The sequence below is a fragment of the Anser cygnoides genome, chromosome 1 (genome assembly GCF_040182565.1).
Source record: "Anser cygnoides isolate HZ-2024a breed goose chromosome 1, Taihu_goose_T2T_genome, whole genome shotgun sequence".
Taxonomy (NCBI): Eukaryota; Metazoa; Chordata; class Aves; order Anseriformes; family Anatidae; genus Anser; species Anser cygnoides.
In genome coordinates, this window is record NC_089873.1 from 102,824,240 (window position 1) to 102,843,438 (window position 19,199).

Here is a 19,199-nt window from a genome sequence, read left to right on the forward strand (position 1 = left end):
AACTGGAGGTGGGGACTAGCTGTAATTAGTATACAAAGTGGGAACTGGAGTTGGGTCCAGCTTATAAATAGTGCGACTCAGAAGGGCTTTGCGTGCACCCACCACCATCGCAGAAAGAACAGGAACTGGACCAGAGACGTCGCTGGAACCCAGGGTGGTAATCTGGACCTTTCCTCTACCTCTATCTTTCTCTATCTTCCTCTCTCTCTCCTATGCTATGGGCTATTCAGCCCTTTGTGAAATAACAAGATTTAAATAGCTCCCATTATAGATTACAAGGTTTAATCAATTTCTGCGAGAATAGATTTTGCTATTTTATTAACTTTTGCTAAAAGCTAATAACACCAAACAATTGATTGAAAAGTTTTATGTCACTTTAATTTACTCCAAGGGTAGCTTGAATGTTGGCAGTCTCCAAGAAGGTTTTCTAGGACAGCCCTCTCCAGGCCCCCACACTCATCACCAGTCCTTTATTTTATTTAATTATTTATTGAATAGGATATTCCAATAAGATACTAAACTTAGATGTCATTTGAACACATACGTAAACCAATAAACACAACTAAGACCCAATAGATTTGATGCACATCTCATTTCACTCTTAATTTTTTCTTCCAAATTCAAATTTCTACATCATTTACTCAGTCTTGTCCAGCAGCTGTTTTATTCATTCTTTGCTAGAACTGTTTTAATTGTCCCATTCTTCTTTTTTCTGCTCCATTGTCTTCTGTCTTTTGTGGAAAGGTTTCTTACAAGTATTGTTTGCTTTCTATTTTCCTTTTCTGCAGGCTGTCATCTAACTTCTACAGCAACAAGTCCAAATTACGGAAACACTGCTGAGATGGGGAAAATCATCATTTATGAGCATGCCAACTTCCAGGGGTACTCCAAAGAACTCACCAGAGACGTTGCCAATCTGAAAGATATAGATTGGAATGACTGTATCTCCTCAGTGAAAGTGATTGGGCAGCCTTGGGTGGCTTATGAGCATGACAACTATAGAGGCCGGTTAACGGTATTTGAGGAGGGAGAGCATAGCTTTGTTGGTAGAGAGATGAATGACAAAATCACTTCTCTGATGTTGATTACTGAAAATTTGCACCATCCACAGATCACTATCTATGAACATGACCAATATCAAGGGAAGAGCAAGGTGATAACAGAAGCAACCAATTTGGCTAGGGGTCATTACAATGACATGGCGTCTTCTCACAAAGTCCAGAGAGGTGTCTGGCTCTTGTGTGAACATAGCGATGGAAGTGGTTTTCGCTACATTGCACGAGAGCATGAACACCTTCCAAGTTACAGAGCAATCAATTTCAATGACAAGCTTTCATTTCTGCGTCCCCTTCTCCCTGGAAGGTATGGTTACTGATGGACTGCAAATTCTGAAGTCCTAAGGGTAGATGTAGCCCTAGCAAATAGAATGGAACCTAGATCTCTCTGCTTTTTTTGTTTCCCCTTATGCCATAGAAATACTGAATGGGAGAGCTCTCTTTTATGCTATGCTGCAGATGTGTATTTCTCAATCCTGTCTTGCGCTGTTCTCCTTCCCCATGATGCCAATGAATGTAAGAGCTATCATATTTAGTCATATGAAAAAAAACCTCAATGATAAGAGACGTGCCAGGGGTGTGTAACCTATTAAACCTGTAACTAGCATTCCAAAGTACTAAACCATGTAATGTGAAAGTGTTGCATGTTGCTTCTGTTGTTATATGCATAAACACATATATAGTGTATAACCAGAATTGCTGACTTTATATTCTTCTTTACAATGCTCTTGATTCACAATGACCTCTGCATTTTTTCTTCTATTCCATTTTGCATTGTTACCAATAAAGAAGATATTGCAGGCAACAATGGCTGTATTTTATGTATTGTTTGTGGTGTGACAGATAAATATTGCCCTTATATGATGAATTATGATGAGCTTTCTACGTATTAAGAGAATGGCTCACCCAGTCAGATCAGTGAAAAAGTTTTCAAAGTCTTCTGATAGGTTTTATTTCCTTCCATTTTCATTTGTCAGTAACATTAGTCTCAGGCATGACTCAATGTGATGTCACTCAATGTGATCTTGGTAAGTCACCGTCATCTTGGAATGGGTCCAGAGGAGGGCCAATAAGATGATCAGAGGGCTGGAGCACCTCTCCTATGCAGAAAGGTTGAGGGAACTGGGCTTGTTTAGCTTGGAGAAGAGAAGGCTCCGGGGATACCTCATTGCAGCCTTCCAGTACTCAAAGGGAGTGTATAAACAGGAGGGAGAACACCTGTTTACATGTGTTGGTAGTGATAGGACAAAGAGGAATGGTTTTAAACTAAGACAGGGGAGATTTAGGTTGGAAATTAGGAGAAAGTTTTTCACTCAGAGGGTGGTGAGGCACTGGAATGGGTTGCCCAGAGAGGTTGTGGATGCCCCATCCCTGGAGGCATTCAAGGCCAGGCTGGGTGCATCTCTGGGCAGCCTGCTCTAGTGGTTGGCAAACCTGCCCAGAGCAGGGGGGTTGAAACTAGATGATCTTTAAGGTCCTTTTCAACCCAGGCCATTCTATGATTCTATGATTCTATGATTAAGCTTTGTTAGGGCACTTCATTATATCAATAAATATATTGCTGCTTCTCTCCCATGACAGAAGTGTATAATTCCATTTGTGACACTCAACCAGACTTAAAGTCTTTGTGAGCATGCTGATATTGCTATCATCATGGCCAAACACAAAATTGATTGTATCTTAAGGCACTGATCATACTAACAATTTATTGTCTTCTACTGCTAAACCTTTTTTATCTCGATATGAGATGATGTAGTATTTAGAAATCACAGTTGAAATCACAAGCCAAATTTCTGCCTCACTTGCTTGACTTCTGACGTATGAGAATTGCCTTTTCCTGCATTCCTAAGAGATGGCTCTTAAAAAGTGACCAGTAACGAGGTTAGGCATGTATCTCAGAGACACACACATACACTTGCTAAAGACAATGACATGCCCAACCACACAGGCTGCCTTAGACAAGGTACTTCAATAATATCCACACGTAACACTGCCAGGTCTTACATAAAACAAGTATAGACAGCCAAGTCCTCCATCTAAATATAATGCTAATTACAGCACTGCAAAGTTGTGACATCTTACTTATTTTCTACAATGGTAACAGTATTCCTTACCAGTTCAATTGCTGTAATTCTGAATTTGGCTTTAGGTTTCACTGGCAAACAAAAGCTTGTGTTTACAGTTTTAAGTAACATACTCTTTTGAGACCATTCCTGGACTAAAGTGAATCACAAAAAAAAAAATTAATCCTAACAGACATTATTGTTTCTGGGTAGAGATGTGAACATCTGCCTAATGCTGGCAACAGCATCAAACCTTACAGACTCAGTTGACTACACAGAAAGGCTCCTACTCCTGAATTTTCAGAATTCAGGTTTTCTTCCTCACTGTAGTACAAAAAATGATTTTGATTCATTTATTTGTCTGAATGTCAGCACACTATTCTCCCTATTCACCTTCCTCTGCAATAATTTTCAAAATTCCTGTTTTTCCCTAGATTTTCCCCTTTTAAGAAAAATACCATAAAACAAGTAGCAACACTCAGTCTTGGTCTAGTCAAACTTTTCCCATGCTAATTTTGATTTGGGCCTGATGTAAGACGTTTACAAATCTTTGTTTCCAGTGACTTCACCATTTATTTTCAGGGTGACCTTTTGCTGTCCATTCAATATGCATAGCTAATTGAAAAGTAGAGTCATAACTTTTACTTTGTGTACTAACCACCATGCAGCATTTCCATTAATCCATAGCCCTCAATTTCTGCCCCCCCTTTTAAATTATTATTATTATTATTATTATTATTAAAGTTTAAGACGAACAAAACCTCCTGAAATGAAAATTTGTAGCAAGAATGTTCACCAGGAAAGGAACAGTTCTTCTGGGAACAGTCATTCAGCTTCCAAAATCAGACAGGGCAAGTAGTGAGTTGAGAAAGCGAAAAAAGTGAAGTGAAGTGGAAGTGAAAAAAAGATTGTTGCCCCATCTTGGTAAAACTGAAAGCCTTAAATTGGAGCATGTTGAAATATATATATATATATTTAATTGTTAAATACAATTATATGCATTATTGATTCAAATGAAGTTGATCTTCTGATTTTAGTATGTGGCAGAAGTGTTGAGAGGTGCATATCAAGACTCTTATCTTTGTGACCTCTCTAACTTAGATGACATGAACCCTATCCTTTTCAGGCACCTAAAAGCTGTTCTATCTATCAAAATCCAGAATTAATAAAATCAGTGTTTAATAGCATGCAAACTTTACATGGTTTCATCTCTGATATTTCCAGCTGGAGTTTAATAGATTTCTGTAATCTCATATTCTTTAAAGACATAGTTGGCCTGTCCTAACTGTAACTACAATTGTATTCAAGCATATGAGGCTGGTGAGTATAGCTTTATCTGATATAGTGTAAATAGTAGGATCACCTTCACCGGTTGACTACTTGTCTCTTGAGACCATAAGAGCTGCTGTGTGATGATTTTCATTTGTCCAGATCCTCAGAGAGAAAACGTTGTCCATTAGTGCACTTCTGATGATACAGAAAAAAAAATAAAATTGTACACCCAGCTTTCTGTTCATTTGTCTCATTGATGAACTTTCATATCTGTAGCCCCTTTGAACTGACTGATCTTTTATTCTGAAGACCTAACCACTGTGACCTTAAAGTAGTGAGTGACAGATATGTTGATTAATGAGGTTACAGAAAAAAGGCAAAGAAAGAATTATAAACAAAACTTCGCTTTGTGTATCTCCCAGGAGTACAAGATGTTTGCCACACATACTAGGTCCGTCTGTCTGTACAGAAACCAAAATGGAAGCGGGAATAAAACTGTACATACCGAGGGCTGAAGTCTGTTTCACTACACAGCTAGTTATGGTCAGCTCAGCTCAAGTCATTGCTATTTATTCAAGAGTCTCTGCCTGCTAAGCCCTTGCCCCATTGTACTGGGTTTATGTGGCACAGTTTTGGTAGTGGGGGGGCTGCAGGACTGGCCTCTGTGAGAAGAGTCCAGGAGCTGCCTCATGTTAGATAAGGGCCATTTTCAGCAGGCTCCAAAGGGACCTGCTGGTAGCCAAAGCTGAGCCATTGACTGATACTGGTTGCACTTCTTTGAGAGCAGATTTAAGAAAGGGAAAAACCTGCTGCACAACAGCAGCTGGGAGGGTGAGGAGTGAGAAACAGCCCTGCAGACACCAAGGTCTGTGAAGGAGGGGGAGACATGCTCCAGGCACTGGAGCTGAAGTTCTCCTGCAGCCTGTGGTGAGGACCATGGCTGTCCTCCTGCAGGCCATGGTGTACCACTGTGGAGCAGATCTCCATGCTGCAGCCCACGGAGGAGCCCCCAGTGGAGCAGGTGGATGTGGCCTGGAGGAGGCTGTGGCCCATGGAGAACCCCCACAGGAGCAGGCCCTGGGCCGGAGCTGCAGCCCATGGAGAGGAGCCCACGCAGGAGCAAGGGGCCTGGGGGAAGCTGCTGCCCGTGGGGCACCCATGCTGGAGCAGTTTGCTCCTGGGGGATGGATCCCGTGGTAGAGAGCCATGTGGGAGCAGTTCTTGAAGAGCTGCTGCCTGTGGGCAGCCCCCACAGGCTCAGTTCAGGAAGGACGGCATCCGTGGGAGGGACCCCACGTGGAGCAGGGGCAGAGAGTGACCGTGAGGGAGCAGTGGAGACGAAGCGTTAGGGAATGGCCACAGCCCCCATTCCCCTGTTCCCTTGTGCTGCTCAGGGATAGAAGGTGGAAGAGGGGGGATGGGGGAAAGGTGTTTTTAGTTTTGTTTGTCTAGCTTGTTAGTACTATGTAATAAATTTTATTAATCTCCCCCTTTCCCTTTGAGAAGGGGGAGTGAGAGAGTGGTTGTGGTGGAGCTCAGCTGCCCAGAAAGGTAAAACCACCACGCCCATTACCACACAGAAGAAAGTAGGGTTCAGGCATGAGAACATCATTTCAGTACTAGTTCAAATGCAGTTGCTCAGCACAGAAAGACTAATGGCTAAGGGACACAGCAGTTCAAAGGAAGGTACTGCATTTACATGGTGCTTTCTTTAAAGAAGATCTAGACTTCTCTGCCTCTCCTCCTTCAATGCTTTCACCTTGTGACTTAATTAAAAAAAAAAAAAAAAGTTATTCTCCCTTTATGTTGTCCTAACAGGATGTTTTCCAACTTTTCTTAATGTACTGATTTTGCTTTTGCTCCTACCAGTCCTGCTACCCTCTTCCCTCTTTCTCCCCTCTCCCCCTGCAAGTTCTGAATAGCAGAAGTTTATGCCAGCTCCATTAAATCAACAGTAACAGATTGTAAATCACAGCTTGGGAGGTTCTGGTTGGAATTCAGGAAAAACTTTTTCACCAAGGGACACTGTAGCATTTGAATTGGTATCCAAAGTGGTGAAGGAATCTCCAGCCTTGGAGGTTTCGAAGACTCAGTTAGGCAAGACCATGGTAATGTGATGTGGTATTAATGATTCTCCAGCTCTGAGTAGAAGGCTGGATCTTCTGTTATAGATTCTTTGGTTTCTGTGATTTTGTGAAGAGCTCTGTAGAGATGGAGAGTGTTTCAGTCTCATATCCACGTTATTCATTTCATTTCTTATTCATCAGTCTGAAAGAACATTTGAGTACCTTGCTTTGTTTGTTGCTCACAAGATCTTTGGGCTATGTTCCATAATAATGGTAAATTAGGTTTTGCTAATAAACAAAAGCTACTAAAACTGAATATGTAAAAATTCTTCTTAGTGTTTGAATATAAAGCCATAGATATGTTTCTCAGGTAGCATGCGCTCTAAGAAGCAGTTTATTTCAAAATACAAGTCTTTGCACCAAATAGGTCCATGAAAATAAGGTCTAGAAAATATTAGGGGCGCCAGTAGTAGCACGTTTTAGGTTGCCCATCCCAGGCCTAGTTCTGCTGTTCTGGTTAGCAAGCATGTAAATATGAACATGGTCTCTTGTTAAAAGTAAGTGTGCCCACAGGTCCCCTGCCAGGATGGGATCAGTGACTTTGTCAGCCTGAGTGTTTGTCAGCACTGTAAAGCAAGGTGCCACACAAGGTTCCAGAGAGTCTAGCCAAACACAAATCATCTGATATTGTCACAGAGCCCTCCAGAAGGTGACCAGGGCTTGATCTTGTTTGTCCCGTGTTTACAGTGAAGGTTCAATATCATCTCACTTACCAATTATTTGTGTTGGGGGAGATACAATAGCAAAACTGAATGAAAATGAACAGTGAAACTGATTGGTCTTGGTTACCTACTCAGCACAAGAAATATAGGGCTACTGTACCCTTCTTCCTCCACACACCTCATGATTTTGTAGTACCAGGTTGTTTCTCCTTTCAGATCAGGACTTTGGTCACCCATGAAGTAAAGTGAAGAAATTAAATACAGTCACATCTCTAGACAAGGTTCCCTGTATTCTGAGGTTTGTATCTCCTATCTCTAACAGGTTCTCATGCAGAAATGCTGTTAAAAGTCTGTCTTCCTTATATCTACTTATCTCAAAACTATTTCTTGTAAACCTGTGTTCATGCAGACCTGCACTACTATCATTTTAATGCAACTCACACTTTATTCTGTTGTGGTGTTGTACTGCTTGACTTTGTATTAAGTTTGCTGAATTCTCACCGAGACATTTTAGGTTTTGCACTTTTAGTAGGTAAGAATAGAGAGATGTTGTAAACACAAGAAACAATAAAAGAAGTAGATAATGCATTCTTTATGTGAGAGAACAAGCAGAAATGTTGGTAAAGAATGCTGAAGTCAAGAACTACATGGCTCTTTGATTGAGCTATATATGGTTTCTAAGATGTAGGTTTTGTCCACCATTAGTAACAGATGCTCTTTTCTTTCACCTTCTCCAGCAAAGGTGCTTGAAACACAGCTTGTAACAACCTCCAAAGTTCAGTGCTAGAACGGATTCTATGGCCCACCTGCTTTCTCTGACTACACATATATTGATCGTTTACCAGTTACTCTGTCTTGATCAACTCCAGTTCTGGAGTTTTTGCATTAAGTTTAAAATACCGGTTAGCAGGGCTTACTTCCTGCAATAAGCTGCTCTGGAAAAACATGTTGGTCTAACAGTTATATGCCTTACTACCCTGAAAATGAGCCCTGAGGTCCTAAGAGACATAGATGTAAAACAATAACCTAGGTGGACAAATATGACACTGGAGGAGGGAAAAGTGGGAGTAGCATGGGTACGCTGGGGATGGAGTGTGTGCATCATCAGCTTGGGATGGCGCCACCTATGGAAAACTTCAGAAAAGAACGAGCTTTTCTTCCATCCCTCCCAGGAGCCACAGTTGCATCAGGTCAAATTAAGTAGAAACAAATGATGTCCCCAGATGGAGTATCTCAGCCACCACCACCCTAAGGAAGAGCACAGGTGGAACAAGGCCTCATTTACCATTGCACAGGGAACAAAAAGAGGCAATAAATACACAATTTTTAGATGTCAACATCATTGAGTTTCAGCAAGGCCCCAGTGTGCTGTGATCCAAGTCCCAAGAGCAGCTGAGCACTGCTGAGCTTCTTCAAAGACTGTGGGAGATGCAGATACTCTTTTCCTTTCCAGATGAGCCCCTCAGGCTGCAGGTTATCAGCTGACTGTTAAAACAACAAAAATAAAACCAACAAACTTTCAATTAAATCCATAGAGACTCCCACAAAGTTGCCCAAATGAATCTGAAACTAACTTTCAATAACATTAAGAGTTGTACTCTGAAGATATCTTCTCTAAAAGGTCAACAACTCATTTTGAACAATGGGGAAGGGCTTTGCTTCCGGAGTTGATGTGAAAGTGACTGCATCCCTCTTTAACATTATCTGGTTTTATGCATGTACTCCTTTCAAATATGTGAGATGTGCTTTCACACTTTTTGTTCTCAGAGTGGTCCGTCTCTCTTTCCTCTTTCCCAGCCCAGTATTTCTGGCATTTTTTTCAGTCTTGTCTGGTTTTGTATGCAACTGTTTCATACTTGTTCTCTTGCCCTACAGCAATATGGAGCCATGCCCTTTTTTGGTGTTGTTGAGTCATCTTAGTCTCATGGAATCATCTTGTCAAGGACTTGACTGACTTTGTAGCTGAGGTAGAGTGGTCACAGTGAGACCTTATGTGGGTAGCTGTCACATCATTAGAGGAAAAGTTTAATAGGACAGCTAACAGGCAGGTTAAGTTTTTCAGAATTAAGTGCTATGGCATCCTCTGAAGTGCCGTGAAAAGCTGAGGACATTTGTATAGAATCCTTCACAGAAACAATCAGATGAATAGAAAAAATGAAATTCCAGAATAATCATGAAGATAGTTCTTAATCAGACCAAAAAACAAAACAAAACAAAACAAAACAACCACACTTAGATATCTCTTCTGTATGTCAGCCTTCCTTAGTTCCTTCACCTTCTTTCTTACCTTAACTACAGGAGTTTAAGTTGTTTAAGTTAATATTTTCCAGAGCCTGTACGTTAATTTTCAGATTGCCTGCCTTTTTCAAACATTTTCACTTGTCATTTTCTGTTTAAATCTTTTCATCCTCTCTTTCTTTATTTTCTGTTTTAGATTTGCCCTTCCTTTCTCCAGTTCTAGATCAGTTTTCTTTCAGTGACTTCATGTTTTTCTGACTAGGAAAAGCTTGCATGCTTATGATAGTATTAAATGATATACTATGATATCATGATATCATTTTCTTAGCAGAGATGCAGGACAGTGCCCTTGGCTGGGTTAGAGTATGAGTAAGTACAAAGAAGTGAAAAAGATACCCCACCTTTAACAAACCAAGAGAAGTCAGCTGCTAGGCTGCCTACCCTTCTTTCTTTCTTTATTTATTTTTATTATTTTTATTGGTTGGTTTATGGTTCAATATTTTTTCCAGAGCGAGTTCCCTGGCAGTGTTTACCAAACCAAACAATAGAAAATCAATGGGAGCAAGGTGATGCTTTTTCTCATGAAGGCGAATTACTATCAGTCATCCTACTTTTCAGTTCCCAGTTCCAGGAAAGCTCTGTGTATTACAGAAATGAAGAAACACTGTTTCTCCACAAGTCTATGTGCAATTGTTTCAGTGCCTTGCCTCTGTGATTTTTCTTGACTTCTCTTGACTACAGAATGGGGATCCACTACATGTTAAAAAATTTCTTTCAAGATGCTGCAGTTTCCAGAACCTGGCTTAGCTACACCCTGATCATAATCAGCCTTACTCTGTCACAAATACACTTTCTCAAATGACACTAATATTTATTTTCACATTACTAACATCAGATTGCCATTAAAGTGAATCTTACATTTCATTATTCACCAAAACCAATTCAAGAAACTCACCTTAAAACTGCCTTAATTTCTCTAGTCAGATAAGTCACCATAATTTTTCTGAATAACAAAGAAGCTTCTACTTGTGAACACAAGTAATGCTCACCTGGCAACTTTATCATTTTTCTTGTCCTTCTCGGAGCAGGCTGATGATTCACAGAAGCGGGTAGGCAAGCCCAGTGTTGCGTGTTTTTCTGAAGATGGACAGGAACATCCTCTGAAGTATGTTGCAATTGTTGATAGAAACAGATATGATGTGATTCATTAACCATACCTGGATTCCAAGTAACTCTTTATACAAATTTGGGCTAAGGCAGGCCAGTCCCAAAGCCTTGAAGGTATACTGAAAAAAAATCACAAACATTGCTACAGAGAATGCGGGGGAGGAGAATGGGGCCAAACTCTGCAGTAAGAAGGTGCATAACTCTAACATGCTCCAGACTCAAGGCATGCAAACATGCAGCTTTTATTAATCTATTATGAATTTGGCAAAGCCGATGCAGTGAAAATGCTGGGAACCTGAAAGATGTGGGCTAGAGGAGGAAGTATGGAGCCACTCTGTCATGCATATTCTCTTCCTCTCCTGCAAGCTGCTTGTCTTGTTGCTATGCATTCTGGCACTGGGATACGTACCTAATTCCAGGTAATGCACCCCTGTTCAGTCAGTGAACCATGCTTTAGAGGTAACGTGTAGGTGTTTGTTGAAACATTGCAGGGAGGGGTAAGTTGCATGTTAATAACTGACAGCTTATCTGCACACACACAAACTGAAACAATAATTTGCCTTACTTATTTTAGTGTAAGGCCAAACACTGCATTAAAAAAAATAGTGCATATTACTGCTGACTATGTGGTATTGGTTCCTGGGTATGTGCTTACTCACCTAGTTTCTCTTCTAGTCTATCAGCAGAAAGGGGCAAAGTGAATATGAGAAAGATGGAACCAATTTTTCAAAATAGTTCCTTGTAATTATTTTTACATTGTTACTGAGGTAGCAGGATTTCTCCTGCAGTTTCAGTTAGAGAAGAGCATAAATATAAAGAAAGAAATAGCATGCAAAACGCTGAATTTTATTTTATAACACAAAGTGAAACTATACATAAGTTAATCAGCTGATGTTCTGGAATTTTCACAGAACTTGGTAGAGGGAGCAAAGCATTTGACTAAAACAGATGCTTTACTCTAAAGATTTACTTCCACTTATTTGCCAGGTAGAATTATAAAATAACCAGCTCCTGGCATTTACTCCAGTTGCAGCATCAAAGACCGACATGCCACAGACAGAGTTTCCAGGGTTGTGGCTTTATTGGTTATTATATAATAGTATCTAGAATTTCCATCCAGATTCAAAATTCAGTTCTGCAAATGCTTTAAGGATATTCTGTGCCCTGAATTGTTTACAACATCTTAAACAGAAGAAATGTAGGGGAAGAATTTGAAATAATAATAAAAAAAAAGGTTTAAAAGTTGAAAGTAAAGGAAACAAACTGAGAGACACAAGAGGATAAATTCCACTGTCGGGCTTTAGTTCCACAAGTTATGTGACAAGTTTAAAAAAGAGTAAAAAATGTTTAAATACAAATATGGTATTTAAGTTCTGTCCTATTTCAAAATTGTGACACTACAGAATCCCAGTTACTTGCCTTTGAGGAACTCCACAAGTATTTCAGCTTGTGACAGTAAAGCTCCCCAGGTACACACAGTTCTTTCTGTTCCTGTCCATACTGGAAGTCTGATGAAAGTGGAAAAAAGTCATAGACTCAAAGAAAGATTTAGGTGGAAAGGGACCTCTGGAGGTCTCTAGACTAACCCCCTGCTTCCAGCAGAACTAGCTCCAGAGCTATATCAGGTTGCTCACAGCCTTGTCCAGGTGATTTGTGAACATCTCTAAACATTAGATATCCGTTTCTTGGGGCACCTGTTCCAGTGTTCAACTATTTCACCATGTCCTTCTGAGAGGGTTCTGGCTCTGTTGTCCATTTAGTCCCACAACAACTAGCTGAAGTCATCATTTATATCCCCCTTTGGCCTCTGTTGTGGTTTAACCCAGCAGGCAGCTAAGCACTACACAGCACTTTGCAGCCCGCTGTTTCTGTCCCCTCTCAGCTCCTTGTGTACCCCCGGCCTCCTCACTATCAGGGTGGTGTGAGAAGCTGAAAAGTCCTTGGCTTAGTGTTTCTGCAACAATTAAAACGTCAGTGTGTTATCAACATTATTCTCATCCTCAATCCAAAACATGGCACCATACCAGCTACAAGGAGGATAATTAACTCTATCCTAGCCAAAACCAGGACAGCCTCCTATTCACCAAGCTGAACAAACCTAACTTCCGCAGCATCTCCTTGGACATCATGTGCTCCTCTTGGTTTTGTTGTAATATCTCTCGTATGGAGGACTGCAACAGGGGACACTGTTCCAAATGTGATCTCATATGTGCCAGATAAAGGGGAATAATCACTTCACTTCAGCTCCTGGTCATTGTCTTGTTAATGCAGCCCAGTATGTGGCTACTCTTCATGCTGTCATCCTCGGTCATGTTCATCTTGCTCTCTACTGGAAGGTTTTTCTCTGCAAAGCTCCCAATAGTCAGTTCCTAGATTGTACTGGTGCAAAGGCAATTTTGTCTCAAACTGACCATGCCATATCCATAAAATACTACAGAAGAACGTTTTTTAATTGTAGCTTTTCTCTAAATCATGTCCTGGGAAAAATCTTAATGTACCATAATTATATGCTATATATGCCAAGCTATGTTAATGGAGATAGTTCCATTTTGCCAGTCAAAAATGTTGACGTTGCCTCTCTTTACTTACCTACGGATTTCTTTAATGATTTCATTGTAAATGACCAGGAATCATTGTAGCAATGTCAATAAATATAAATTGGGTCTGAATAATCTCAGTCATCGCTGAACAGTGATTTCATCTGACTCAGTAAGAAATAACGGACTGTATGAATTGGTGAAAATTCCACACATAGTTCCAGAGGCTGTTTTGAAGCTTTTGTATTTGTTTTACTTTGCTTTTAAGTGTGAGTTTGGTTTAAACATTCTCTTGATTTTAAAGAGCAGCAATGGATTCTGTTAGGTAAATTGTTGCCATTTGGGGTACAAACCAGCCCAGTGAATAATCAGATGCCTTGGTGGAAGCAGCAACAACCCTCAGCGAGGACGTTAGAACACTGCTTTCCTCTAAAGGTTCACCTACATCTTGTTGATTGGTTTACAGAAAAACTGCAACCCCCTTTCCTTGGGAGGAATGGAACCGCCTGTCATTCATGTAGGAGGGCAGAGACGGTGGTGAAGAGAAAAGACCTTTGTGTTATAAAGTATATAAGGAAGTTGGTCTTGTGGAAGAGAAGAGATTATGATTATTAAATGCTGAAAGAAAACATTGGCTCTAGGGAACACTCACAACAAGAGGGACTCCAGACTGGGGGAGAAACCCAGTCAGCCCAGACAGAACAGGGCACATCATCAAGAAGAAGAAGTCTGTATTTTCTTGTCTTCTAACCCTGAGAAGGTATGTTGTCACTGAAGTGATCAGCTCCAAATGAAAATAAGGGAAACCCATTTTCTCTCCACTCCTTTGTCTTGTGTTTAGTAGAATGCTCTTAAAGTCTTAGCACCTGGAGTGCAGGGAGCCCCAGCTGGTGTGCAGTGATAGAGTCAGCAGTCTTGAGATCTATTGTTCTCTGTCAAGAGCTACTACTTACATTCAGTGTCATGCAAGCTTTATAGGCAGACTGTTTAGAATAGCTATTGTGTGTACGTTTTATGCTCCAGAGCAGAGATTTTATTTCTAGCTTTGCACCCGAGGTTATATAACTGTAGATGTTTTCATTATTCACTTGGGTCCCCAGATGTCTTGAATCGTGCAAAGGTGTGTAGGCTTATCAGATTCACTTCCTCAACTTTATTGATAATTTCTTTCTGGAGATGTCTTCTTTTCAGGAAAATCCCTCTCTCCAACTAGTATTTTTTTCATCAACTTCATATTTCTTCTATTTGCTCTTGATGGCATTGGAATATTTCATGTAATTTCTAACTTCTTTCATATTTAAATATTGATAGATTTTTCATGTGAACAGAAGTCTTCAAGGAATCTCTGGTTTTATTCCTGATTTACAGTCAAGTGTAGAAAGAATTAGAGTCATCCCTTGTAATAAATATTACTTTACATGCTGTGCACATGAGCAATGAGCACTGCTCACCCGTGACCAGTATATGTAATTTATTACTATACTGCTCTCTATGTCCTTATATTTAATTGATCTTTTCAACATCAGCAGGTTTGTTACACTCCATATTCCTAGGAACTTTCTATTCTTCTTTTGACAAGCATTCCCTCCAAGTTCAGGATATTAGCTTTGTATTAAAATAAATAAATTGTTATACAAAGTATGTTGCCATGGACATCTCTGGGTTTGAGTTTGGAAGTGTGTTTATGTTACTCTGATGCCACAAGCCTGAGACAGGCAAAAAGATATAAGCAGACAAAATATCATCTCAGATTTTGTAATCCTTTTGTTTAGTCATTGACCTCTTCTATCTGAAACTCCATTTCACCAGGAACTTTGAGACAAAACCACCGTGGGGAAGTCAGGAGTTAGTCAGTGAACACCTGAAATCTCCTTTAGTTGGAGTCACATTGTAGAGCAGAAGCTCCAGCCCACTGTCTGCTTGTCCTTTTATATTCCTGGCACAGATGTAGAGAACTGTAATATTGGTGTGAACAGAGGACAAATGGGTCTGCCTGGGAGTGGAAGCTCCTGAAGGAGCAGCAGAAGAATGTCTGAAAGAAGGGCACCTAGGTATTGATAGCAGCTAGATTAATAGGCCATCAATGTCACAGTCATCAACCTAAGAGCAATTTGGAAGAAGTCATGAAGACCTAACAGCTGATATTCTTTACCATCAGTTTCATGGCAAAGAATCCTGAGCAGATCATTTGGGCACAAGTACCTTGGTGGTTGTGAGAATGAGGACGTGAAAGTGTGTGAATACGACCGAGTAAAATGAGTTTTGTTTCAAAATGAAACCACTTTCCTCCCCATAAAGTCACACAATGAGCTTTACTACATTGGTTCTACACTATTGCAACATTTTTTCCTACATGGAGTGAGTTGATTGCCAGGCATCAGGTCAAATTCAACTATCTCCCTTCTGTTTCTCTCCCTGTAGATGCCATGTGAAGGCTGCATGGAGAGGGACAATGAGAGCACTGATGCAACTATGGAGTTCCTCCTGCTTGGCTTCTCTGAGCTGTTCTGTCTGCGGGTCTTCCTCTTCCTTATCTTTCTAATTGTCCATCTGGTCACACTGGCAGGGAATGTGATGATCTTCGTAGCAGTGGTTATGGAGCCTTCCCGCCCTCCCATGCTTTTCTTCCTCTGTCAGCTCTCTGTCATTGAACTCTGCTATACCTTAGTCATTGTCCCTAAGGCACTCCTTAGCCTGATAGTTGTGGATGGCAGCACCATTTCTTTCATTGGCTGTGCTGCACAGATGCACTTTTTTGTGGCACTTGGTGGGGCTGAATGCTTCCTCCTGGTAGCCATGTCGTATGACCGCTATGTTGCCATCTGCCAGCCACTTCACTACATAGCAGTGATGAATGAGGGGCTCTGCTTCAGGCTGGCCGTGGCATGTTGCCTGGGAAGCTTTGCTGTTGCCCTGGGGTTGACAGTGGCTGTTTTCCGCTTACCTTTCTGTCAGTCACATCGAATCAACCACTTCTTCTGTGATGTCCCTGCTGTGCTGCACCTGGCCTGCACTCAGAGTTACACCCCTGAGCTGCCCCTGCTAGCTGCCTGTGTGCTCCTCCTGCTGCTTCCCTTTCTCCTAATCCTGACTTCTTATGTTTGCATTGCTGCTGCTTTGCTGCATGTCACCTCCTCCCTGGGGAGGAGTAAGGCCTTTTCCACCTGCTTTTCTCACTTGGCCATCACCTTGCTGCACTATGGTTGTGCCACCTTCATGTACATTCGTCCTAAGTCCAGTTACTCACCAGCTCAAGACAAGATGGTTTCTCTGGTCTACACCAACGTTACTCCATTGCTATATCCCCTTATTTATAGCCTGAGGAACAAAGAAATCAGAGGGGCTCTGAGGAAAATGTTGAGGAGGAAGAGAGTAGCTCAGCTGAACTCAGATACTGTCAGGGCTGTGACAGGTGTGTGGTAAATCTTATTGGAATAAATATGCTTGTTGGAAACACAGCCCCATGACTAGGTTAGGACCAGATTCTCTATAGACTTCACTATAACAAATATCCAGGCAGAATTCAACATGCATTGATACATTTATGACAAAATGACTTCTCTGCTTCTAAAAAAAAGTCTCTACCTAACTACAGGGAAATTCTACCGATTTGTAAGGAAGAAGAACTTTGATCAGTTTGTGGTCTCACTTTTGTGATCACATACGTACCCATGCTCACATTTACAGTCATATCAGCACACTCAAAATATCAACACAAAATTATTTGCAGCTGCTGTATTCTTCTCATTATTTTTCTTTCAAGATGAAAGTAGAAACTGGAAAGTCAATAAATACTTTTAGACTGGTAAGTTTTTCAGCACAAAACAAAACAAAACAACAACAATAACAACAACAAAAGAGCACAAAACAAAACAAAAAACTGAAGGCCATTATTAGAAGGTTACAAAACGAAAGCCACTGCTTTGACTGAAATAGAAATTAAACTATGGTTTCTCCAAATTTATTGAAAGACTGCACTTCTAAAGTTCCATCACAAATGGAAAGATCATCAGTGTAAACTCATCTTACTTTGAATTATTTTAGATAATGAAAATGAAAGTGCCATGGATTTGACAAGAGTATGACTTTCCTATGCCCATTTAACAGGAAATATCCTTCCTTTTACAGGAAGATACTTTAGGTTTGTATTGTTCCTATGGAAACACAAAGGCTCATATACTGATATTATCGTACAACTTTTATCAGGAAAGGCTGTACCATATAAAGAAGGATGCCTGAGGAGTATTAAAATCTATCAGCATTAAGTCTAATAATACCACTGCTGCACGTATTGTCATTTATTTCATAAAACCAGTGAGAGTTCAAGCATATGCTGGACTGCAGCAGACATAAGAGTCTGAAATGTGCACAGCAGTGTTATTTTGTGTGTTTCCTACATGTAGACAGGACAGGGTAATTCAGACAAATTAGGAAAAATCAGTTTTGGACAGGAAGAAGGGTAAAAAATCAACTTCATTATTTTATTTAATACTTCAATTCATATCATGCTTTAAAGCACCAAACAGACTCTATGATTCAGATCTCACCTCCTCAGTAAGATTACTGAGGAAAAAAAAAAAAAAAAAGAAAGGCTTGCTTTTGTCTATCTGTCTAATCCAAAGGTAATTCAGCACCCAATTGCCCTTAAATCTCCCTCTTGTCGAATTGAGGGAGCAGAATGATATTTCCTTTCTCTGAGCTACACTCATTAAAAATTATGATAAGTGGACTTGACTAACATAAAAACCTGCACTGTAATGGAATAAATTAACTTGAAGCTATCTAAGAAAAGAGAAATGTGAAATTTAAAACTCACATTAAAGGCTGTCTTTAAGTCGACAGTCTAGTCAGGCTAAAATATTAACAAAATGTTGACTCTCATGTCAATGAATACCTAGTTACTGCTGTGAGCAAAGTTTCAGCGGCATTATTTAAAATGATCAAAGCATTAGTGAACATTTTATCACCTTCTAAGTCTTTCAAAAATGAGAAGGGGAGGATCTCAATAAAAGCACAGTATTACTAAATAAAGAAGTACGTTACAGAAGTACTTTGAATCAAATCATAGAATCATAAAGGCTGGAAAAGACCTTCAAGATCATCTGGTCCAACCATCCCCCTACTACAACACTATTAAAAGATTTAAAGATAGTAAATAATTGTAATGAACATGATACAAAACTGAAGCCTTAAATTCAAATTCTGTCAAGTCAAATCAAGCTTTGAAGTTAATTCAGCTGTAAGCAGTGGGCTGGACTAGAGACCTCCAGAGGTCCCTTCTGAGATTTGTAAGATTCTATGGCAGAGGTTTCTACCCTGCTTTTTAGGAGGTATTGATATGCTCGTGTACCTAGCAATAAAACTAAAGAGCAGAAAGACATTACAGTTAAAATGTTAAGAACATTGGTAGAGGCCCTCACATATTTCTGGCAGTTGTAGGGATGGAATAACAGAGATATAAATGTTGTCTGCTTCTAGTTATGAGAAGATAGCAGGACTGTGTCCTAAGCTTGTGGACAGTTATCGATCAGGGGCACTTCAGCAGACCTGTCCTTACTGTAAGGATATGGATGATGCCTTTAGGAGGGATGACATGACTGAAACAGCACCCATGCTAGACTCTCACCTCTGTAATTCTGAGATATATATCAGAACCACAATAAACAGTAGAGAATTTCTGTGAAGACAATGTCTTTACCTAGTGTCCTTGCAGATGAATAGAGTGAGGAGATATTTCAGAGCCCAAGACTACCCCCCGTCCTACCTCCACCAGTATGCCCACACAGATTCACAGCACCCTCAACCCCTCTTCAGTGCTCAGCTGTGTTGAATGCTGGGCTTTCCTGTATAGACCTGTAGAAAGGACTCGAGAATGAGAGAGGTAAGAGGGAAGCTTACGATGTAAGAACAGCAAGAATGTATATGAGGTACCAGAATCACTTTCTTTTTAAATGTTGTTTTTCAGATTCCAGGAGCTACCTGATGTCCCTTCCACACCCCTCTCCCTCCACCAACGTTACAAATGTCTGTTTCAGTCCTGTCGACCCAAAACACTGTATGCTGAGAGCTTGAGAGTGCC

General features: G+C 40.4%; 2 protein-coding genes across 3 annotated transcripts; both read left to right on the forward strand.

Moving 5' to 3' along the window:
* LOC136791857 (epidermal differentiation-specific protein-like) lies at positions 1–1,863 on the forward strand. 2 transcript variants are annotated; one of them, XM_067004979.1, is made up of 2 exons: positions 1–157; positions 789–1,863. In XM_067004979.1, the coding sequence occupies exon 2, from the start codon at positions 842–844 to the stop codon at positions 1,373–1,375; it is 534 nt and encodes a 177-aa protein (XP_066861080.1). In that variant the 5' UTR covers positions 1–157; positions 789–841; the 3' UTR covers positions 1,376–1,863. The 2 variants fall into 2 exon arrangements, with proteins under 2 accessions (XP_066861080.1, XP_066861084.1); XM_067004983.1 differs by having other exon boundaries at positions 66–154.
* A 13,678-nt stretch (positions 1,864–15,541) lies between these two features.
* Positions 15,542–16,543, forward strand: LOC106047822 (olfactory receptor 10AC1-like). Its single transcript, XM_013199486.3, has one exon. It carries the CDS (start codon positions 15,542–15,544, stop codon positions 16,541–16,543), a length of 1,002 nt encoding a protein of 333 aa, XP_013054940.1.
* The last annotated feature ends 2,656 nt before the right edge of the window (positions 16,544–19,199 follow it).

Bases quoted from the DNA above. Each gene is read 5' to 3' on its own strand.
- LOC136791857 (XM_067004979.1), top strand. From the start codon at position 842: ATGGGGAAAATCATCATTTATGAGCATGCCAACTTCCAGGGGTACTCC.
- LOC106047822 (XM_013199486.3), top strand. From the start codon at position 15,542: ATGCCATGTGAAGGCTGCATGGAGAGGGACAATGAGAGCACTGATGCA.